This window comes from Coregonus lavaretus, assembly GCF_964263955.1.
Source record: "Coregonus lavaretus genome assembly, contig: HAP1_SCAFFOLD_756, whole genome shotgun sequence".
Taxonomy (NCBI): Eukaryota; Metazoa; Chordata; class Actinopteri; order Salmoniformes; family Salmonidae; genus Coregonus; species Coregonus lavaretus.
In genome coordinates, this window is record NW_028160146.1 from 161,308 (window position 1) to 178,323 (window position 17,016).

Here is a 17,016-nt window from a genome sequence, read left to right on the forward strand (position 1 = left end):
GTCTGTTTGAGTGTGTGGACAGGTGTCTTTTATACAGGTAACGAGTTCAAACAGGTGCAGTTAATACAGGTAATGAGTGGAGAACAGGAGGGCTTCTTAAAGAAAAACTAACAGGTCTGTGAGAGCCGGAATTCTTACTGGTTGGTAGGTGATCAAATACTTATGTCATGCAATAAAATGCAAAATTAATTACTTAAAAATCATACATTGTGATTGTCTGGATTTTTGTTTTAGATTCCGTCTCTCACAGTTGAAGTGTACCTATGATAAAAATTACAGACCTCTACATGCTTTGTAAGTAGGAAAACCTGCAAAATCGGCAGTGTATCAAATACTTGTTCTCCCCACTGTATACAGGGGGTACCAGCACCGAGTCAACTATATATAGACTATACTACCTTACAGGATTATACTACCTTACAGGATTATATACAGTTGAAGTCGGAAGTTTACATACACCTTAGCCAAATACATTTAAACTCAGTTTTTCACAATTCTTGACATTTAATCCTAGTAAAAATTCCCTGTCTTAGGTCAGTTAGGATCACCACTTTATTTTAAGAATGTGAAATGTCAGAATAATAGTAGAGAGAATGATTTATTTCAGCTTTGATTTATTTCATCACATTCCCAGTGGGTCAGAAGTTTACATACACTCAATTAGTATTTGGTAGCGTTGCCTTTAAATTGTTTAACTTGGGTCAAACGTTTCGGGTAGCCTTCCACAAGCTTCCCACAATAAATTGGGTGAATTTTGGCCCATTCCTCCTGACAGAGCTGGTGTAACTGAGTCAGATTTCTAGGCCTCCTTGCTCGCACACGCTTTTTCAGTTCTGCCCACAAATATTCTATAGGATTGAGGTCAGGGCTTTGTGATGGCCACTCCAATACCTTGACTTTGTTGTCCTTAAGCCATTTTGCCACAACTTTGGAAGTATGCTTGGGGTCATTGGCCATTTGGAAGACCCATTTGATTTGAGATTTTAGTCATTTAGCAGACGCTCTTATCCAGAGCGACTTACAGTTAGTGAGTGCATACATTTTCATACTGGCCCCCCGTGGGAATCGAACCCACAACCCTGGCGTTGCAAACCCCATGCTCTACCAACTGAGCTACACAGGAACCAAGCTTTAACTTCCTGATGTCTTGAGATGTTGCTTCAATATATCCACATAATTTTCCTTCCTCATGATGCCATCTATTTTGTGAAGTGCACCAGTCCCTCCTGCAGCAAAGCACCCCCACAGCATGATGCTGCCACCCCCGTGCTTCACGGATGGGATGGTGTTCTTCGGCTTGCAAGCACCCACTTTTTCCTCCAAACATAACGATGTTCATTATGGCCAAACAGTTCTATTTTTGTTTCATCAGACCAGAGGACATTTCTCCAAAAAGTACGATCTTTGTCCCCATGTGCAGTTGCAAACCGTAGTCTGGCTTTTTTATGGCGGTTTTGGAGCAGTGGCTTCTTCCTTGCTGAGCGGCCTTTCAGGTTATGTCGATATAGGACTCGTTTTACTGTGGATATAGATACTTTTGTACCTGTTTCCTCCAGCATCTTCACAAGGGCCTTTGCTGTCGTTCTGGGATTGACTTGCACTTTTCGCACCAAAGTACGTTCATCTCTAGGAGACAGAACACGTCTCCTTCCTGAGCGGTATGATGGCTGCGTGGTCCCATGGTGTTTATACTTGCGTACTATTGTTTGTACAGATGAACAAATGATGTCAATTAGCCTATCAGAAGCTTCTAAAGCCATGACATCATTTTCTGGAATTTTCCAAGCTGTTTAAAGGCACAGTCAACTTAGTGTATGTAAACTTCTGACCCACTGGAATTGTGATACAGTGAATTATAAGTGAAATAATCTGTCTGTAAACAATTGTTGGAAAAATTACTTGTGTCATGCACAAAGTAGATGTCCTAACCGACTTGCCAAAACTATAGTTTGTTAACAATACATTTGTGGAGTGGTTGAAAAACGAGTTTTAATGACTCCAACCTAAGTGTATGTAAACTTCCGACTTCAACTGTACTATATATAGACTATACTACCTTACAGGATTATACCACTTTACAGGACTATATACTATATATAGACTATACTACTTTACAGGATGATATACTATATATAGACTATACTACTTTACAGGATGATATACTATATATAGACTGTACTACTTTACAGGATGATATACTATATATAGACTGTACTACTTTACAGGATGATATACTATATATAGACTGTACTACTTTACAGGATGATATACTATATATAGACTGTACTACTTTACAGGATGATATACTATATATAGACTGTACTACTTTACAGGATGATATACTATATATAGACTGTACTACTTTACAGGATGATATACTATATATAGACTGTACTACTTTACAGGATGATATACTATATATAGACTATACTACTTTACAGGATGATATACTATATATAGACTGTACTACTTTACAAGATGTTTACTATACACTTTCTTTTTACAGTTACTGTATACATTTTACAGTAATATCCCTTTCATACACAGACCAAAATCCCACTAATTGACCTGCATTTTTATACCAGATGTTTTGTTTCCATCTACATGTCGGATTAAAACAAATGTCATGACAGGCCTGATGGAAATAGCTAATTTGTTGGTAAACTTTCCAAATGTCGACAAAACAAAATACGCTAGACAAGGTGGGATCTTTGTCTGTAAAATTAATTATGTGAGAAATGGCAGTGAAAACGGCATATTGATATAATAATCATCATCATATTGAATTAAAGTTGGAGTATCGCGATGATATGTTGTGTGGTCCTCCCACTAGGACTCGGAAAAGCATGCAGTTTATTAGGCTACAGATGAAATAAGTTATGATGAACTTCACAGGGTGCAAGTGCATGGTGATGAGCTTTATGCTCCTTTCCAATAAATATCGAGGGTCTTATTCTGGTGAAATGATGATCGATGCTTGGCTGCTCTTTGACAAACAAAAATAATCTAGCTCTTTTGTCCATATTAATCTCATCATGTAGGCTATACCCGCACTGTATCTGCGAGCTGTTGGCTAGAACGTACGCGCCAATACCAGAGAGGACACATTCACTATATAAAGCAAAAAAAAATTGTGACAAAACCATCAGTAGAGTTAAAAATGCAATGGAAACCCATTTAACTTGTATTTAACTGCAAAAGTAATTTTTATGTGCACTACATACGCACAGCCTTTTATCTGCAACAAGTACATTTGATGGAAACGTGTCTGGTGGGAAAATGTGCATATTTGTTTTAATGTGGATTTTAGAATATTCACATCTGTCGCCAGTTGGATGGAAACCAAGCTTATGAAAGGGGGTAAGGGGTAGAAAGCATGGGAAATAAAAAACCACCTACAGACCTAGTCATGATTCCTGAATTTTCACAGACCCTGTAACTAAAATACAGGTATGAGTCTGTGAGAGTGTTTCTCTCTGCTTTTTTGCAGGTAAATTCATTAACACTTCCATTGTTTAAACCCTCCCTAATTTGAACTGCAACCAGCCCCCATGGTTTAACAACACCCTCCACCCCTCTCAATTTGCCAGTTAGCCACTGAAATGTATGAAGGGGTATACCTGCAAGAAAGTGGTAAAGAAGGGGCTGTTTGAAAGGGGGTCATATAAAGTCTTGGTGCGGTTAGTTCGGGCCGCATCTCTCCTCTCATGTCAGGTCTCCATGTCTCTCAGCCAGGGACATGTAGCACTCCTTCAGGCTGTCCACAAACACCTTCAGTCCACACTGTCTCCTCCTCTCCATGGCCTCCGTGCTCCTACTTCGCTCTCGTCCCTGCTGTTTCCCACTGTCCAACCTCTCCCCTCCTCCCTCCATGGTCCCTCTGTTCTCCTCCGTTCTCTCTTTTTCCTCCACCCTCCTGGCTTCTCCTCCTGGCTTCTTCTTCTTTCTCCTCTGATGCTGATGTGTACATCTCTGGACATTGAGAAACAGGAACATTGACAACACAATAATAATATGGTCAATCAATATATATGGCCAGTAATAATACAGTGATTAGATGTAAGGAGAGAATCTCAACATGTGTAAGAAAGACATTCTGTACATGTAGTGTAGTTGGTTAACTGCTAATGAATGGATCTCACCTGTTTTCTAGGACAGTGGTGGCCCAGTGAGCACAGGATGTCTCTCTTCATCCTCTCTAGCTTATAGAATCTGATAAGTCTGCCATGGCTACACATCATGTTGTGAATAAACTGTCTCTCCTACAAAACAATGTGACCAGAGCAATGATTTAGACAGAAGGAAGTCAAGAGTCGATTTTTAAAAGAGACTGTGGTTGTTCAGAATATTGTAAATACTCACGTTATCCTTCTCACATACAGGCATTTCCTTCTCTGTGCAGCTTTTATCAGCCACTTTTAATGATTCAGTGATGATGTTCTCCTAGGAGTGAGAGCAGAGAGCTCAGTTTAGCACAGTTTAAACTCCATAAACTCTATTGATATCTTCACAGCAACATGAAAACTCCTTGTCCGTCATGGTACTTACAAGGTTCTGAAGGAGCGGGGAGATGACGGCCTCGTAGTCTTCAGCGATCTCTCTCATAGTCCGGTTGCTGTCACAAGACAACACCAGAGGTAGCAGCATGAGAGAAAAGACAGAGACGCCAAGAAGATGCTGTGTGTGTGTGATGTGTGTGTGTGTGTATGTGAGAGAGAGAGAGAGAGAGAGAGAGAGAGAGAGAGAGAGACAGAGAGAGAGAGAGAGAGAGAGAGGGAGACGGAGAGAGAGAGAGAGAGACAGAAAGGTGTACAAACATCAGTCTTATAGCATTATCCACACCAGTTAAAATAAGACGTTTTTGTCTTGACCTATTCATACTTTACCGATCCAGGTGAGTGCCATTGAGATCTTTTTTTTTTTTACAAGAGACCTCTGGTCTGGCAGTAGCCTAGCCTACAGTGGAACTACAGACGGATGGTCGCATGTTTTCTGAATTCATCCATAGATGATACAAAAATACAATATGCCTGTACATTTACAAAACACCTCAGTTTGATTACACAAAAGACTAGAGCATAACAATGCTAGGCTATTTTGTCAGGAGTCTGCTTTCAACACTATCAGCGTTCTATGGAAAATAATGAATGACGTGGAAGGTGGGTTCCACGTCGCACAAGCGGAAAGGAACTGACCTTCCACAGAGTTGCATTATTTTCCAGAGAACGCATAGAGCCCCGAGTTGATTATCCCCTTTATCCCATGGCTCTAATTTCACACATTTGCCACAATTATGTTTAATTTTTTTTGCCGGTAGAAATGTGTTCAACATCCACTGAAGTAGCGAGCAAGTTTACTAGATAGCTATGGTAGTTGCCATTGGTAACCAAGCAGACTTGCTAGTTTAGCTAACCAGACCATCAGTCCTAGCTTGCTATTATGAAAATCGAATTCAACAATACTAATACTGTTTTCAATTCGATTTCTGCTTTCAAAAGCAGCTCAAACAAAATATGTAAAAATTAACTATAGACATTGAATTCTACCGTGCAAATGTATAAGTTATTGGAAATTATACAATGGGTGGGTCTAATCCTGAATGTGTCACGATCGTCGTATACAGAGGACCAAGGCGCAGCGTTATTTGCGAACATGTCTTTATTAGTGATACACGAACAAAATAACAAAACGATACGTGACGTCCAAAGGTGCAAAACACAAACCTACAACAGGAACAAGATCCCACAACCACTGTGGGAAAACAGCCTGTCTAAATATGGTTCCCAATCAGAGACAACCAGCAACAGCTGACACTCGTTGCCTCTGATTGAGAACCACTCTGGCCAACATAGAAATACAACAACTAGAACGGACACAACGAGCACAAAACATAAAGAACACTCACACCCTGGCTCAATATACCAGCGTCCCCAGAGCCAGGGCGTGACAGTACCCCCCCCCCAAAGGCCCACAGAACACCACAGGGGAGGGACCGGGTGGGCACTCCGCCTTGGCGGCGGATCCGGCTCTGGGCATGATCCCCACTCCCTCTCTAACCCCCCACAGTACCCCTGGTCCGGTCTGGCCCTGCTGGCCGGAGCTGGACTGAACACTGGTGGAGCGGATTGCTCTAGCTCCGACGTGGAGCAGCTGACCGGTACCGGACCAGGCACCGGTGGAACAGGCACGGGCTGTGCCGGACTGACGACGCACACCACTGGCTTGGTGTGGGGAGCAGGAACAGGCCGAGCCGGGCTGACGAAGCGCACCACTGACTTGGTGCGGAGAGCAGGAATGGACCGGGCCGGGCTGGCGACGCGCACCATAGGCTTGGTGCGGGGAGCAGGAACAGGCCGGGCCGGGCTGGCGACGCGCACCATAGGCTTGGTGCGGGGAGCAGGAACAGGCCGGACCGGGCTGGCGACGCGCACCACAGGCTCGATGCAAGGAACAGGAACAGGCCGGACCGTACTGGGGACACACACCACTGGCCCTACGCGGGGATCAGGAACGGGCCGGACTGGTAACACACCCCAGTATCTCTCGCCGTGCCTCTACACTTTCCTTCCCCTTTAATACCAGTGGCCCCCGTAACCTGGCGGCCTCCTCTGCCAACCCGCTGGACCGCTCTATCGCGGCCTCCTGCTGCCCCGTCGTCCACGGCGTGAGCCCCCCCCTAAAAAATTTCTGGCCGGCTCTCCTCTTGGACCAGGCCTCCATGTCTCTAGCCAGACACTCACTCCACTGCTTCAAAGTCCAACCTCTCTGCTCTTCACTTGGCTTGGCCCAGTCGAGGTTGCAACGGAGATCCGCTAGAGATTCCCCTGGCGATGGCTCCTGGACACGCTGCTTGGTCCAGTTTCGGTGGGATCTTCTGTCACGATCGTCGTATACAGAGGACCAAGGCGCAGCGTTATTTGCGAACATGTCTTTTATTAGTGATACACAAACAAAATAACAAAACGATACGTGACGTCCAAAGGTGCAAAACACAAACCTACAACAGGAACAAGATCCCACAACCACTGTGGGAAAACAGCCTGTCTAAATATGGTTCCCAATCAGAGACAACCAGCAACAGCTGACACTCGTTGCCTCTGATTGAGAACCACTCTGGCCAACATAGAAATACAACAACTAGAACGGACACAACGAGCACAAAACATAAAGAACACTCACACCCTGGCTCAATATACCAGCGTCCCCAGAGCCAGGGCGTGACAGAATGCTGATTGGTTAAAACCGTATTCCAGCCGATGTCTATTCTACAAGTTAAAACCGGCTAAATCTATGACGTTAAAATACCTATTTACTCTGTTCCATCTGACTCATCAGCCCAGCCAGGCAATTTATAAACTTGATCTCCACTATAAAAAGCATCTAGACATGATCTCACATTTCTTTTAGACTAACATTTAGTTTTCAACAGCAGAGATTTGTATAAACCTTGCTGTCTGTCTCTCCGACATTTGCAACATTGTTTCAATATTCAAATTCGATCTCCAACTGTCGCATAGTAACAAACGTGTCGGGATTTACATTTACATTTACATTTTAGTCATTTAGCAGACGCTCTTATCCAGAGCGACTTACAGGAGCAATTAGGGTTAAGTGCCTTGCTCAAGGGCACATCGACAGATTTTTCACCTAGTCGGCTCGGGGATTAGAACCAGCGACCTTTCGGTTACTGGCACAACGCTCTTACCCACTAAGCTACCTGCCGCCCCATGAGACAGACAGGCAGGCAGCTTTTCTCAGCCAGTTGAAATCATGAATCAGCATAATTTTTACGGACACATACAAATAACTATCCATAAAAAAAACGGTTAAAACAAAACGAAGTTAGCATATGTTTGAACATGTTGGTAACCCATGTATAAAAGTAATAACGCCCTCGAATCCGGTGTTTGGAGGATATATTGGCACAGTTTGCAACACCCGTGCCAATATATCCTCCAAACACCGGATTCGAGGGTGTTATCACTTACAGTGGGGGAAAAAAAGTATTTAGTCAGCCACCAATTGTGCAAGTTGTCCCACTTAAAAAGATGAGAGAGGCCTGTAATTTTCATCATAGGTACACGTCAACTATGACAGACAAATTGAGAAAAAGAATTCCAGAAAATCACATTGATGGATTTTTAATGAATTTATTTGCAAATTATGGTGGAAAATAAGTATTTGGTCAATAACAAAAGTTTCTCAATAATTTGTTATATACCCTTTGTTGGCAATGACACAGGTCAAACGTTTTCTGTAAGTCTTCACAAGGTTTTCACACACTGTTGCTGGTATTTTGGCCCATTCCTCCATGCAGATCTCCTCTAGAGCAGTGATGTTTTGGGGCTGTTGCTGGGCAACACGGACTTTCAACTCCCTCCAAAGATTTTCTATGGGGTTGAGATCTGGAGACTGGCTAGGCCACTCCAGGACCTTGAAATGCTTCTTACGAAGCCACTCCTTCGTTGCCCAGGCGGTGTGTTTGGGATCATTGTCATGCTGAAAGACCCAGCCACATTTCATCTTCAATGCCTTTGCTGATGGAAGGAGGTTTTCACTCAAAATCTCACGATAGATGGCCCCATTCATTCTTTCCTTTACACGGATCAGTCGTCCTGGTCCCTTTGCAGAAAAACAGCCCCAAAGCATGATGTTTCCACCCCCATGCTTCACAGTAGGTATGGTGTTCTTTGGATGCAACTCAGCATTCTTTGTCCTCCAAACACGACAAGTTGAGTTTTTACCAAAAAGTTATATTTTGGTTTCATCTGACCATATGACATTCTCCCAATCCTCTTCTGGATCATCCAAATGCACTCTAGCAAACTTCAGACGGGCCTGGACATGTACTGGCTTAAGCAGGGGGACACGTCTGGCACTGCAGGGTTTGAGTCCCTGGCGGCGTAGTGTGTTACTGATGGTAGGCTTTGTTACTTTGGTCACAGCTCTCTGCAGGTCATTCACTAGGTCCCCCCGTGTGGTTCTGGGATTTTTGCTCACCGTTCTTGTGATCATTTTGACCCCACGGGGTGAGATCTTGCGTGGAGCCCCAGATTGAGGGAGATTATCAGTGGTCTTGTATGTCTTCCATTTCCTAATAATTGCTCCCACAGTTGATTTCTTCAAACCAAGCTGCTTACCTATTGCAGATTCAGTCTTCCCAGCCTGGTGCAGGTCTACAATTTTGTTTCTGGTGTCCTGACAGCTCTTTGGTCTTGGCCATAGTGGAGTTTGGAGTGTGACTGTTTGAGGTTGTGGACAGGTGTCTTTTATACTGATAACAAGTTCAAACAGGTGCCATTAATACAGGTAACGAGTGGAGGACAGAGGAGCCTCTTAAAGAAGAAGTTACAGGTCTGTGAGAGCCAGAAATCTTGCTTGTTTGTAGGTGACCAAATACTTATTTTACACCATAATACGGAGCGCCAAGTCTAGGTCCAAAAGGCTCCTGAACAGCTTCCACCCCCAAGCCATAAGACTGCTGAACAGCTAATCAAATGGCTACCCGGACTATTTGCATTGACCCCCCCCCACTGTTTATTATCTATGCATAGTCACTTTACCCCTACCTACATGTAAATATTACCTCAATTACCTCGACTAACCTGTACCCCTGCACATTGATTCGGTACCGGTACCCCCTTTATATAGCCTCGTTATTGTTATTTTATTGTTGGTCTTTTAATTTTTACTTTAGTTTATTTAGTAAATATATCTTCTTTTTTTTCTTTTTTTACTGCATTGTTGGTTAAAGGCTTGTAAGTAAGCATTTCACGGTAAGGTCTACACCTGTTCTATTCGGCGCATGTGACATACAATTTGATTTGATTTGAAAAAAATATTGACTAATAACTTTGATTTGACACCCAATTTAACATGCTTCTATGAACTTCAAATTTCGGTGCTCATGGGTCCTTTTAGATGGAAATGCCCCTAGCTAGCGAGATTTCTCTCTCCAGAGACCACCAAAGAAAAATCCTGATTGGATCTTTTTTTTCTCCTCAGTATTAACTATTTTCCTTTCCAACACAAACTGAATAGATTAAATCAGAATGTCAATGACCACATTTACATGCACACCAATATCCCGTTATTATTAGGGATACTCAAGTATTCTGTTTTTGAGTTGGCACATACAGTGGGGAAAAAAAGTATTTAGTCAGCCACCAATTGTGCAAGTTCTCCCACTTAAAAAGATGAGAGAGGCCTGTAATTTTCATCATAGGTACACGTCAACTATGACAGACAAATTTAGAAAAGAAAATCCAGAAAATCACATTGTAGGATTTTTAATGAATTTATTTGCAAATTATGGTGGAAAATAAGTATTTGGTCACCTACAAACAAGCAAGATTTCTGGCTCTCACAGACCTGTAACTTCTTCTTTGAGAGGCTCCTCTGTCCTCCACTCCTTACCTGTATTAATGGCACCTGTTTGAACTTGTTATCAGTATAAAAGACACCTGTCCACAACCTCAAACAGTCACACTCCAAACTCCACTATGGCCAAGACCAAAGAGCTGTCAAAGGACACCAGAAACAAAATTGTAGACCTGCACCAGGCTGGGAAGACTGAATCTGCAATAGGTAAGCAGCTTGGTTTGAAGAAATCAACTGTGGGAGCAATTATTAGGAAATGGAAGACATACAAGACCACTGATAATCTCCCTCGATCTGGGGCTCCACGCAAGATCTCACCCCGTGGGGTCAAAATGATCACAAGATGGGTGAGCAAAAATCCCAGAACCACACGGGGGGACCTAGTGAATGACCTGCAGAGAGCTGGGACCAAAGTAACAAAGCCTACCATCAGTAACACACTACGCCGCCAGGGACTCAAATCCTGCAGTGCTAGACGTGTCCCCCTGCTTAAGCCAGTACATGTCCAGGCCCGTCTGAAGTTTGCTAGAGTGCATCCAGAAGAGGATTGGGAGAATGTCATATGGTCAGATGAAACCAAAATAGAACTTTTTGGTAAAAACTCAACTCGTCGTGTTTGGAGGACAAAGAATGCTGAGTTGCATCCAAAGAACACCATACCTACTGTGAAGCATGGGAGTGAAAACATCATACTTTGGGGCTGTTTTTCTGCAAAGGGACCAGGACGACTGATCTGTGTAAAGGAAAGAATGAATGGGGCCATGTATCGTGAGATTTTGAGTGAAAACCTCCTTCCATCAGCAAGGGCATTGAAGATGAAACGTGGCTGGGTCTTTCAGCATGACAATGATCCCAAACACACCGCCCGGGCAACGAAGGAGTGGCTTCGTAAGAAGCATTTCAAGGTCCTGTAGTCTCCAGATCTCAACCCCATAGAAAATCTTTGGAGGGAGTTGAAAGTCCGTGTTGCCCAGCGACAGCCCCAAAACATCACTGCTCTAGAGGAGATCTGCATGGAGGAATGGGCCAAAATACCAGCAACAGTGTGTGAAAACCTTGTGAAGACTTACAGAAAACGTTTGACCTGTGTCATTGCCAACAAAGGGTATATAACAAAGTACTGAGAAACTTTTGTTATTGACCAAATACTTATTTTCCACCATAATTTGCAAATAAATTCATTAAAAATCCTACAATGTGATTTTCTGGATTTTTTTCTCTCATTTTGTCTGTCATAGTTGACGTGTACCTATGATGAAAATTACAGGCCTCTCTCATCTTTTTAAGTGGGAGAACTTGCACAATTGGTGGCTGACTAAATACTTTTTTTCCCCACTGTATAAACATCATATCCCATTTACAATAACCCGAAAAAGCTTGTATCCCTGTTATGAGAATCCCGGATAAGATTCCTGGTATATGCTGATCTTAGACGGGATACTGTGGCATGTAAACATCTTATCCCGTTTACTGTTGTTTTCTACGGTCAGTGCAGGCTCAGTTTCACATTTCATGGGTGTTGTGTGATGATGTTTTCATCTGATTGTCAAACAAATCACTTCAGAAAGTAGGCTACCTGCGCAGTTCGATCCACCATAATAATTCCACAATCATTTATTTTGCTCATACTCCATACTGGACCGTATAGCCTTCTTGCTATTTTCACCCCTAATTTAGGAACTTTCTGCTTATAATTTCCGACATTTGGTAGGCCATTGTTTGTCAACTATAGTTAGATACATGCAGCTTCTCTTCTGTCATAACTTGTTGCCCCAGAAGACTAAAAAGTAGTGCTCACCAGAATAATGTCTTACATTGACAGAATGAATGCATTAGTAATCTAGTTAACACTGCTAAATGTGTCTATTTATTTTAGGGACCAGGGAGAAAACGCAATAACTCCAAAATAGTGGAAAGGTTGGTCCCGTGCAAAATGTCCAAATGTCATCAGTTCGACCGGTTTTAAGAAAATGAAAAGCTGAGAAAACGATTAAACCCTTCTGATAAGTTACTGTCTGCTTGCATAACAGTGTCAAACATAACACTTTACATGCACATTTGTATTTTCTCAAGAGATTGAAATATTTTTGAAAGGGTAAATAGAAATTAAAATGACATTTATATTTAAAAAATACAACAATTATTTTATACATCCATGGGCCTTCTGTTAAGGCCTACAAGGCCTTGATAGTTCTCCACTACTGTAGTCATGGTAGCATCCACATTCATGTAGAATTGTTCAGAAACATTCTATTCTTATTTACAATAACATTCACTAAAAAATGACACACTACATTATTTACCATTCATTTATATTGGGCACAACATAATCCAAAACACAACCAAAACAAACTGCACATCCAACACGTTTGTAGAGTCACTATCTACAGATTGTAACACCATATAATGTGATTTAACCAAACATTTTTGGTATCCATCTTCTCTGATTGATTGAGACAGTGCCGCATGTCATGATGACTGACACCTGTCTCGATCAATGAAAGAAGACTTGAAATAGACAAGATGGCAGCGTACACATTGTTGGATTATTTCAAGGAGGAAAAACTATAATTATTTAAATAACAGAGCATTTTCTAAATTCAAATAGATCCCCTGCAACTGGACACAGATATTTTATGAGAATGTTTCCACTACGAATTGCTGCAAAGAAACCACTACTAAAGGACACCAATAAGAAGAGACTTGCTTGGGCCAAGAAACACGAGCAATGGACATCAGACTGGTGGAAATCTGTCCTATGGTCTAATGAGTCCAAATGTGAGATTTCTGGTTCCAACCGCCGTGTCAGCACCCCCACCCGAAAACATCTTCCCGCAGCCATGAAGAGAAGGCCAATTTACCTGGGGCACCTCCCCGGTCAGATAATTTGGTGGCCTGCTTGAAACATGAGCCAAATATATTAATACGTCACATTTTCGGAGAGAGATTCACATGGTTATCAAAACGTCCCACCAGGGACACGAAACACAGCCCTTATTATAAGTGTTTCTAAAATTCCCCATGGGAAAAATGAATGGTGGAAAAACGATTGGAACCATTTCCCAGTTTGACCACTAGGTTTTATGGGTATTATGACTCATACTGTGGTACTCTATTCCTGTTTAACTGCTATCGGGCTTGATTTCTAAACGGTAAAACAGATAAATACCTTCGAATAAAATGTGACATTCTGTACTATACTATCGCCTCCTATAAAAACATTTGCTCTCAAATCCAAAATGCTGGAGTAGGTTATATCGTCAAATTAAAACGTTTTAGCTTCACTGTTCAAGTAAACACAGATGGGAAAGTATAAAGTGTTTACATTGCGCGCGTTTTACAGAAACGATTGTCCCCTCCGTCTCCCCCATCCTCACGTGCCAAGCCCCAAACGCGCTGTTAGAATGAGTCCCTGACGCCGCGCGTGAGATCACCGGAAACACCAATGCAGTCGACCTACCTGTAGTTTTGGTCCGCTCATACTCCAGCCAAGTGACCAACACGCGGGACAACACTTGACGAGAGAATCGACACTGAGAGCTTTCCTTGTCAAACTCTCCTGAAATCCGCCCATTGGGATGTCCCACACTGGGGGGAGACCGAAGCAAAGGAAAGTCAGTCGATTGCAACACCTGGAACTCCTCCAATCAGAAACAAGCTAGAGTGAAGAAACCAGCATTTGTTCTTGAAAAGTTAGTCAAAAATCCTGCAGGTTTTATGGGCAAATGTTTGTTTTTTAGGGGTGAAAGTAACTTTTCCCACCAGCTGTATTTTTCTTGTACTGTCCTGAGCCTAATGTCCAATAATCCAAACTAGTATACATTTACCTTTTAGTCATTTAGCAGATGCTCTTATCCAGAGCGACTTACAGTTAGTGAGTGCATATTATTATTTTTTCATACTGGCCCCCGTGGGAATCAAACCCACAACCCTGGCGTTGCAAGCGCCATGCTCTACCAACTGAGCTACACAGGGCCAGTATTATATGTTGGCTAAACCTTGACATGATTGACGTGTGTCAATGACGTTATCCCTTGCAAAGAACATGAGGTTTTGTCATGGGTTTCGGGCAATTTTGTGAGTGTGTGTGTGTGTGTTTGAGAGGGAGAGATTGTGTGTGTGTGAGAGAGAAGGTGTCAGTGGAATGGCCTAATTAAAGTCATCCATCAGAATTTGATAGAAGGTAACTGGTGCATCCTGAGAAACAGAACCTAAATGGGGTAACCATGACAACCAGGGCTTGACTTGGGCAGGAGCTCACCAGGGCTTTGCCAGGAAACCCAACATTGAATTGCATAGAATTCTACATCAGGCAGAAATGAGTTTGAATAAGGAAAGTTTCCTCTCACGCTCTACAAGCCAGAATGTTCAATACAAATACATTTTAACGTACTTTACCGGTTGTTCGTGTGGTTGGTCCTTTTGGTGGTAGGAATGTGAGACAATATATTCACAGGAAAGTATAATTACATCAACTTTTCAAAGCGCTGGTAGTGCTTTCAGATTTCTATCAAACAGAGCTGTGTACTGGCACCTTAAATGTTCTACTGCTTGAGCTTCTGTTCCTTTTTAGAACATTATCTCCTGCACCTAAATATTAACAGTGCCAGCACCCAAAATGAGTACCGACACGTATTTCAGTTCAAGTCAAGCACTGATGAAAACATAGTCATCAGATTCCAGGCTGATGTTTCCCAACATGATTACTCTTGTCCTCATTCATAGGAATTGACATTGGCGAGGCAGCACAGATCTACTTTCATGCAATGCACCCACTTCCTTATCAAATGTGTGATATGTTGAATGTTATGGGTGAGTTATGTAGCCTTGCTCCAAATCCTCAGCCAATAATAACAAGCCAATAATAATCTGGGAACTAGTACGTTACTGCCTTTCATCATAACTGTGTGTTTATCTATCACCCTGTTCAGTCCAAATCACTGCCCTTTTTTCTTCTTAGGTGAAAGCAGTATGGTGGAAAACTGACTTGGGGTCAGGCTCGTGGTCAATTTGAATTGATGGTAGTCAATTCAGGACTTTAATTGAAAAATAAAGACTTCTCAATCAGCTGAAAATGAGAAGCTATTCATGTCAAAAGTTTTTTTTCTCCATTTTAAATTCATCACTTCCTGAATTAACTGCCTTCAACCCTCTCAAGCAGGGTTGGGGTCAATTCAGTCCATGGGGTGGAAAGAAATTACATAAAATAACCAACCGAGGGCTTGATAATCAATTGATTAGTTGAATGTGTTTGTGCTGGGCTGGAACAAAAATGTGCATCTCTTGGGAACAGAAACACTTTTCAGTCCTTGAATTGGAATGCCAATAATTCATTGGTCACCCCTGCTACCATATTCTCCCCTCAGTATTCATCCTCGATAGGAAAGGAAGGTAATTGTTTGAGAGTAATCAGACATAGATCCACTTTCCCTGATGTGACAAGTCTGTGTGTAAATTAAAAGGGATGTGAGACAACTGTTGTCTTTGAGAGGATGTGGGTGTGGTGGACTACGCCTCAAATACAGCCGACCAGTTGCATAATTTCCGAGACAGATGGCAGAATGAGGGAACCCTTACCAGAGCTACGGGTATGAGCATTGTGCATTGTAACACATCAATACATCTAGTCTCCACCCCTTCGTTTGAAACCTTCCAACATACACTACCAGTCAAACGTTTGGACACACCTACTCATTCAAGGGTTTTTCTTTATATAACTATGAAATAACTATGAAATAACTCATATTGAATCATATAGTAACCAAAAAAGTGTTAAACAAATCAAAATATATTTTATATTTGAGATTCTTCAAATAGCCACCCTTTGCCTTGATGACAGCTTTGCACACTCTTGGCATTTTCTCAACCAGCTTCACCTGGAATGCTTTTCCAACAGTCTTGAAGGAGTTCCCACATATGCTGAGCACTTGTTGGCTGCTTTTCCTTCACTCTGCCATCCGACTCATCCCAAACCATCTCAATTGGGTTGAGGTCGGGGGATTGTGGAGGCCAGGTCATCTGATGCAGCACTCCATCGCTCTCCTTCTTGGTAAAATAGCCCTTACACAGCCTGGAGGTGTGTTGGGTCATTGTCCTGTTGAAAAACAAATGATAGTCCCACTAAGCCCAAACCAGATGGGATGGTTTATCGCCGCGGAATGCTGTGGTAGCCATGCTGGTGCCTTGAATTCTAAATAAATCACAGACAGTGTCACCAGCAAAGCACCCCCACACCATAACACCTCCTCCTCCATGCTTTATGGTGGGAACTACACATGCGGAGATCATCCGTTCACCCACACCGCGTCTCACAAAGATACGGCGGTTGGAACCAAAAATCTCACATTTGGACTCCAGACCAAAGGACACATTTCCACCGGTCTAATGTCCATTGCTCGTGTTTCTTGGCCCAAGCAGGTCTCTTCTTATTATTGGTGTCCTTTAGTAGTGGTTTCTTTGCAGCAATTCGACTATGAAGGCCTGATTTACACATTCTCCAATGAACAGTTGATGTTGAGATGTGTCTGTGACTTGAACTCTGTGAAGCATTTATTTGGGCTGCAATTTCTGAGGCTGGTAACTCTAATTAACTTATCCTCTGCAGCAGAGGTAACTGTGGGTCTTCCATTCCTGTGG

At 42.4% G+C, this 17,016-nt stretch overlaps 1 protein-coding gene across 4 annotated transcripts; it reads right to left on the reverse strand.

The window, feature by feature from the left end:
- Window positions 1-2,713: 2,713 nt before the first annotated feature.
- Window positions 2,714-15,150, reverse strand: LOC311122070 (uncharacterized protein). Of its 4 annotated transcripts, none has more exons than XM_084196482.1 (5): window positions 13,841-13,946; window positions 4,549-4,677; window positions 4,363-4,443; window positions 4,143-4,262; window positions 2,714-3,972 (listed from the first exon to the last, which is right to left on the reverse strand). In XM_084196482.1, exons 1-5 carry the CDS (start codon window positions 13,859-13,861, stop codon window positions 3,706-3,708), a joined length of 618 nt encoding a protein of 205 aa, XP_084052608.1. In that variant the 5' UTR covers window positions 13,862-13,946; the 3' UTR covers window positions 2,714-3,705. The 4 variants fall into 4 exon arrangements, with proteins under 4 accessions (XP_084052608.1, XP_084052610.1, XP_084052611.1 ...); XM_084196484.1 differs by lacking the exon at window positions 13,841-13,946 and adding an exon at window positions 14,774-14,988 and having other exon boundaries at window positions 3,151-3,972; XM_084196485.1 differs by lacking the exon at window positions 13,841-13,946 and adding an exon at window positions 14,779-15,150 and having other exon boundaries at window positions 3,152-3,972; window positions 4,549-4,615.
- Window positions 15,151-17,016: the final 1,866 nt, after the last annotated feature.